This window comes from Sus scrofa, chromosome X, assembly GCF_054392235.1.
Source record: "Sus scrofa isolate SSC_HxYL_T2T_F1_AM1 chromosome X, Sscrofa_HxYL_maternal_Yorkshire_Landrace_v2.0, whole genome shotgun sequence".
Classification (NCBI taxonomy): Eukaryota; Metazoa; Chordata; class Mammalia; order Artiodactyla; family Suidae; genus Sus; species Sus scrofa.
The window spans coordinates 67,176,953-67,183,351 of record NC_139401.1 but is presented as its reverse complement, the minus strand read 5'-3'; the positions used below and the strand labels follow the sequence as shown (position 1 = coordinate 67,183,351).

General features: G+C 54.1%; 1 protein-coding gene across 50 annotated transcripts in view; it reads right to left on the bottom strand.

Moving 5' to 3' along the window:
* Positions 1-590: 590 nt before the first annotated feature.
* MED12 (mediator complex subunit 12) overlaps positions 591-6,399 on the bottom strand; it is a 23,318-nt gene continuing 17,509 nt past the window's right edge. For 4 of the 50 annotated variants that reach the window (XM_085008370.1, XM_085008376.1, XM_085008386.1 and 1 more), the window contains 10 exons: positions 5,721-6,095; positions 5,350-5,500; positions 4,993-5,195; positions 4,749-4,826; positions 4,602-4,656; positions 4,439-4,526; positions 1,891-2,125; positions 1,361-1,510; positions 1,079-1,160; positions 591-863 (listed from right to left, as the gene is read on the bottom strand). In XM_085008370.1, the coding sequence (XP_084864496.1) occupies positions 820-863; positions 1,079-1,160; positions 1,361-1,510; positions 1,891-2,125; positions 4,439-4,526; positions 4,602-4,656; positions 4,749-4,826; positions 4,993-5,195; positions 5,350-5,500; positions 5,721-6,095 (1,461 nt within the window). In that variant the 3' untranslated portion in view covers positions 591-819. Of the gene's footprint in view, positions 864-1,078; positions 1,161-1,360; positions 1,511-1,890; positions 2,126-4,438; positions 4,657-4,748; positions 4,827-4,992; positions 5,196-5,349; positions 5,501-5,720; positions 6,096-6,399 lie in introns of all 50 variants that reach the window. The other 46 variants (XM_085008372.1, XM_085008380.1, XM_085008387.1 and 43 more) reach the window with 14 other exon arrangements.

Sequence of the window (6,399 nt, the reverse complement as noted above, 5' to 3'; positions counted from 1 at the left end):
TGGGTCATGTGAAAACAAGCAGTTCCAGCAAAGGAGCAGAGAAGAGAAAAGGTTTCTCCTATGTTTCCCTATGTAATGGTGACACTTGCCAATGGAGGGCAATGTTTCATCCCAGAAATGTGACTCAGGGAAGTTCTCTGTCTAGGATACTGCTTAGTGCATGATGGGGACCATAAGGTGGCAAAAAGGGCAGGTAGTGTCTGTCACCCCCTCCACCCTGAAGCTTGCCCAAAGGCCAGCATGTGGGATGGGTGGAAGGAGAGTCAGGTTCCAGTGAGTTTTCCTCTGGCCTGACGGCCCCTCCCCAATACCAGCGGTGTATCAGCCCCTGGAGACAAGCTGTTCAGAAGCTGTACCATCTAGCCGAGAAGGTAAGCTGCCCTTATTAAGAGAGACTAAGGCCCCAACCCTTAACATGTTGCCAAGTTGGAAAAGGGAAGAGAGGGTAGCAATCCAATTCAGAAATTCAGGGGGTGGAAGATAAACAGGGGAGATGAACTGAACAGAATGAAGGCACTGACTGGTCGGTCCGGCCCCTGCACCCTTCTGAGAGCCCGCCCTTCCCGGACATGCCAGACTCACACACTCCCTTTGCAAAGAAGCTCTGTGTATTGGGTGCAACAGCTCTGGGGTCTCTATATAAATAATATACAAAACCCAACAGCTCAATGCCTCACATTAACAAAAATACTAAAAACTCATTAAAAATGGAGCCTGAGGGAAGAGCCCCAACCACTACTGGTGCTAGTAGAAGGGGACTGGGAATTGAGAGGAAAGAGTGGGGCCACATCCAGTGCACAAGCAGTTCCTCCAGGTGGCTCAGTAGCGTCCAAATATGTTGGTACTGGGCTGTGGCTGGGTATCTGTGAAAAACCAGAGATTATCAGGCATGGGAGGCCAAGCAGGAGTGTGGGTTTGCAGGAGGAGACCCATTCAGGCCCAGAGGCAAGGGACAGAACGCAGGACTGGGCTTCCCCCTTCAATCTGGGCCTGAAGCAATCACCTCCACTCCTTTGGCCCCCCACCCCACCCCCAGTTATTCCATGGGGGCTCTCCTTGGGAAGGAAGGCGGGCTTACTGGAGAGCTGTTGTTGGAGTTGCCGGACCAAAGCTGCTGTCTGCTGCTGTTGCTGTGTCTGCTGAAGCCCCTGGCGCTGGAACTGAGGTGACAGCAGGAAGGGGAAGAATGAACTCCATCCTTCCTCCTCCTCCATCCTCACATCTGGACCCCTCTGTAGAGGGCCCTGCCTTGCCTCCCGCCTCTCCTCCACTGCACACTACTGTCCCCAGCCAGGTTTACTGGCTGTGTGCCCAACCTGGGCTGCTCTCCCATAGCCTGAGGCTGGAGTTCGGGAGCTACCTGGGGCTGGGACTGGGGCTGGGGCTGGGGAGGAGCTGCCTGCTGCTGCTGCTGCTGGTGTGCTTGTTGTTGCTGTTGCTGTTGCTGCTGCTGCTGCTGTTGCTGCTGCTGTTGCTGCTGCTGCTGCTGTTGCTGCTGCTGCTGCTGCTGCTGTTGTGAAGACAGAAAGATCTCTAAAGAGAGCAATGGGCTGAACCTCAGTGGTGGAGGGATGGGGACAGGGGGAGAAACACAGGGCAGGAACTCTGGGTCTGCTGCTCTCCCCACTCAGAGAGCTGGAGAGAAAACCAAACCTGGAGCACCCAGCAGACAACTCCCAGCTCTCTCCTACCAGAACCCTCAGGAAAAGGGGGGAGAATTGGTATCTTAAGCCCCAACTTCAGGCCAGCTGCCCTGCCCTGCTGGTGGCTTAACACACATATACTGCCTCGTTCAATCTTGTGAACCTCCGGGGGAGCTTGTGTTGCTGCTGCTGCTCCTTCTCCTCCTCCTCGGGCTCCCAGGTCCCAGATGACATCCCAGGGCCTTACCCGCAGGATCTGTTGCTGCTGCTGCTGCCGGATGTGGTACTGTTGCTGCTGCTGCTGCTGCTGCTGCTGCTGCTGCTGCTGCTGTTGCTGCTGCTGCTGTTGTTGCTGCTGTTGCTGTTGCTGTTGCTGCTCAGGCAGGATGGAAGCCGACCGGACACCAGCCTGGACGCTTTGGGCACCCAGTGGGGTCATAGTGCCTATCATGGATGTTTGCTGCAATGTCTGGTGAGAAAACCTACAAAGACAAGGAGGCACAGAGATCACAGCATGGGCTGGGGAGAGAATAGAGATGGATGAGCCCCAGGTCCCTGCTCCCAAAGAAACACCAATAGGTCATTTCATTCGCTTCTCCTGTCACCAACCAGAAGAGCCCATTTGCGTTCTGATGGAGTTCTGGGTTGAGGAATGAGGGGCAAAGACAATATCCTGTGTCAGTGTCTCTTAACCTTTGTGGTTAGGAATTTTTCAATTCTGTTCTAGCCATTTTTCGCTTTTGAAAATGAATTTTTTTTTTCTGTCTTTTGTCTTTTTAGGGCCGCACCTGTGGCATATGAAGGTTCCCAGGCTAGGGGTCGAATCGGAGCTGTAGCCACCAGCCTACACCAGAGCCACAGCAATGCCAGATCTGAGCCATGAATGAGATCTACACCACAGCTCACGGCAACGCTGGATCCTTAATCCACTGATCGAGGCCAGGGATCAAACCCTCAACCTCATGGATCTTAGATTTGTTTCTACTGTGCCACGATGCAAACTCCGAAAATGAAAATCTTAGTGCAGGCTAGGCATTCTATCAACACTCACTGAGGCTGTTCTGGCTGCTCTTGTTGTCGGTCCCTAACATTTCGGGGTCTTGAAGACTGCTGAGTTCGACTGCTCCTTACACCTTCCTGACCCCAATCCGCGCCTCTTGGCAACAGGCTACTGGCTGGGCCCCGTCTCAAGTCTTCTCTCACCCTCCCTATGCATCCTCCTCACACCTTCCACGCTCATCTCTCAACACGCCCAACTCATCATATCACTTTCCTGATCAAAAGAGCCCTTTCTAGGGTTGTGTCTCAATCCAGCGCTGAGCATTCAAAGCTCTCAACTTGCCCACTGCCAGCCTATCCCCTCCTCCTTCCCTGGCAGAACTGTACACTCCATCCAAGCTCTTCTCCTTCCTGTCCTCTCAGCCGCCTTTTGTTTGCTCTGTGCTCTCTACCTAGGATCCCCCTCCTTCTCCACTTCTCCACAAATCCAAATCACGGCTCTTCTTCAAGGGCCAACTCAAGCCTGACCTCCTTCACGAAACTTTCTCTGATGACTCAGGTCCACAATGATATCATCCCACACTTTTCCTGAATTCCCACTTTACTTCACAGCACACAACTGCACAGCTGATTACGGCTTTCATTGCAGGGTTCCCTAAGTGTTCTTCCGAGTCAATCTCATCTCCTCAGCCATAGTAAAAACTCTCTGTGGTAAGGGACTTTGTATTTCTTTTAAAAAAGCTTTCCTCACCCCGCCTAGTCCTAGCATACTGCTGACCACACAGTGGGCAGTAAATCACTACCTCTAAGTAAGGGACTTTTCTCCCAGTCCACCTCCCAGTGTTCTCAATCCTAAGCTGCAGAACCTCCAGACATGATGAGAGTATCTTTTTTCTTTGTGACTCCTTTTTTTTTGGTTTTGTCTTTTGTCTTTTTAGGGCCACACCCACAGCCTATGGAGGTTCCCAGGCTAGAGGTCCAATTCCAATGACCCCTAGCAGCAACAAGGGATCCGAGCTGAGTCTTCCACCTACACCACAGCTCACGGCAACGCCGGATCCTTAACCCACTGAGCAGGGCCAGGGATCGAACTCACAACCTCATGGTTCCTAGTCAGATTCATTTCCACTGCACCACAACAGGAACGCCATTATTATTATTATTGTTGTTGTTGTGGTTTAGGGCCACACCCGCGGTATATGGAGGTTCCCAGGCTAGGGGTCAAATCAGAGGTGTAGCTGCTGTCCTACACCACAGCCACAGCAACACCAGATCCAAGCCAAGTCTGCAACCTACACCATAGCTCAATCATGGCAATGCCAGATCCTTAGTCCACCGAGTGAGGCCACGGATTGAACCCACATCCTCATGGACACCATTCAGGTTCGTTAACCACTAAGCCACGACGGGAACTCCACGATGACAATATCTTAACTAAGGCCTGGCTGATATTCAGCACAATGGGAGGATGCATTCGCTGGTCCGTTCCAGTGCTAAACTGCATCTAGATGACTCCTCACCACAGAGCACATCTATGAACCTCAAGTCTTTCCTTCTCACAATCATATAAACGATTTCCCCTCTCCAGTCCTCAAAGATATGTTGGTGAAGTGGGTGTGAAAGTATTAGTCTCCAGGGTCCCTTCCAGCTCTGCCATTTTGTGGTGACCGGCCAAGTGGCAGGATAAGAGTTCTCGACGCCTCCAAAAGTCCTGACTAGTCCCGTCACCTCAGGCCCAGGTTTTCCCAAATCACAAGCCCCAGTGTGTCTGCACAGCCCCCAGCTCCCCTGGGTACCTTTGAGTGGAGGTCAGCCCATGTCCGTAGGTTGGAGCCTGTTGGTGTACATAGCCACTGGGCCGCTGCTGCAGGTGGCGAGTAGGATCTACAAGAGTAGGATTGGTAGAAGGGTGGGTGCTCTGATAAGGCTGGCTGGAGTAGCTGGGGGGCACCATGGTACCTGCGGGGCCTGTGTGTTGCTGCAATCCCACATGAGAAACATAAGGAGTATAGCCCTGGAGGGAAGGAGGACAGAGGGAGTCAGGGCCAAAAGTGTGCAGAGTGGCCTGCCTTGAGTGCCCCGATTCTCACCATCTCGTGCCCTTACCTGGGAGGTCTGCAAACCGTAGGACGAGCTGGGAGTCATCTGATGGACAGATGACTGTCCCAACATCCCCTGACTCTGCTAAAGGGAAAAAAGGAGAGAAACTCAAACTTAGGAAACACATCCTGCCACCTCATTTCTTATATCTCCTGCTCGTTGTGTCCTTGTGGAAATCCCAAGTGTCTCCTCAGTTCTGTGACCCTCAAAAGCCCCTCTCCCTGACGGCCCTCCCTACGGCCCCTCTCACTATCTTTGCCTGGAGCTGTTGGCGAAGGCGCTGTCCTTGGGGCACTGCAGGCTGCTGCTGTCGGTACACAGAGGTCTTGTAGGAGGGTTCCAGGCCCATGACGCCAGTCATGGTTGTGGGCAGCACTCCGGGGTAAGGTGGTCGGGTCGGCAGCTTCTGCATTGGCAACCGCACAGGGCGGTACGGGTCCACGCGGGGGCCGCCTGGAAAGGGGAGCAGGCTGACCTCTCTAGTCTCCTGGCCCCTCTGTCCCCTGCTCAGTGCCTGGGGCATCCACAGCTCCTTGGAAGAGTGGCATCGCCCCTCAGGCAGGAGGAATGTCCAGGTAAGCCCCTCGGGCTGGTGGCTGGCACTCACCTGCCGGGAGTGGCTGGTTCTGGGTGTAGAGGCCTATGGAGCCCTGCCTGTAGCTAAGGTGGGATATGGAGCCAGGGTTGGGGTGGTGCAGGAGATCTGGAGGCACTGTTACTCCATAGGGGCCACTGCGGCCTGAGCCCATCCCATAGTCCTGTGTGAATAGCAGAAGAGGAAGGTGAGAAGGCTGAGGTGAGGGAGGGTAGGAGGGGGGAACAGAAGCCGGATCTACGTGGCTCATTTTTTTTTTTTAATTCTAAGGGTCCCTCTTCCCCACATGCCCCTACCCCTCCCACAAACCAGACGCTAGACAGAATCAGGAAGAGACATGGGCTGGGGAGGCGTAACAGGGTCGTGGTGTCGGCAGTGCTAACCTCCGTCTTGGTGGCTGGCTGGCTGCGTTTCTTGCCCTTGGTGGACTTCTTCTTGCGTTCCTCAGTGCTGGGCGGAGCAGCCCCAGGTTTGTCAGTTTTGGGGGGCTCTGGAGCCTTTTTCTCAGGCTCCAGCAGGGTGGGGGCAGGGGGCTCCTCATCCTCCGGCGGCAGTGGGAGTGGCTCCAGGTAGTAGGCGCGGGGCCGGGGCCTCAGGTGTGTGTGGTAGAGCAGGAGCCGCTGCTGCTCCTCTCCGCGGGCCACACGCCGGTCCACCCGGACTGTTCCAAACCAGCCCCAAGACAGTGGTGCTGACGGCTTCAAGCCCTCGAAAAGATCCCAGGGAGAGATCTTTTGTTTGGTGGAAACCTGCAGACCCTGCTCCGGAAAATGAGAAACAGTGAGCTGTTGAGACTTGGAAAACAGAAGACAGACCTTGAGGACTTAGAGGAGAAGGAAAAGTTATCTGTGGGCAATAAAAGAAAGCCATAGGTAGATTTGGGGCAGAGGGCGAGAGGAAGACAGATGGACATGGACACACAGACACACAGACACACCGACACACACACACACACACACACACGTGGGGAAGAGAGAGTTAAGAGGGGAGAGGATGATGGTGGAGGGAGCAGAGGGAGACAGACAGAAACAGAGAGAGACACTGTCAGAGGAAGACAGGTAT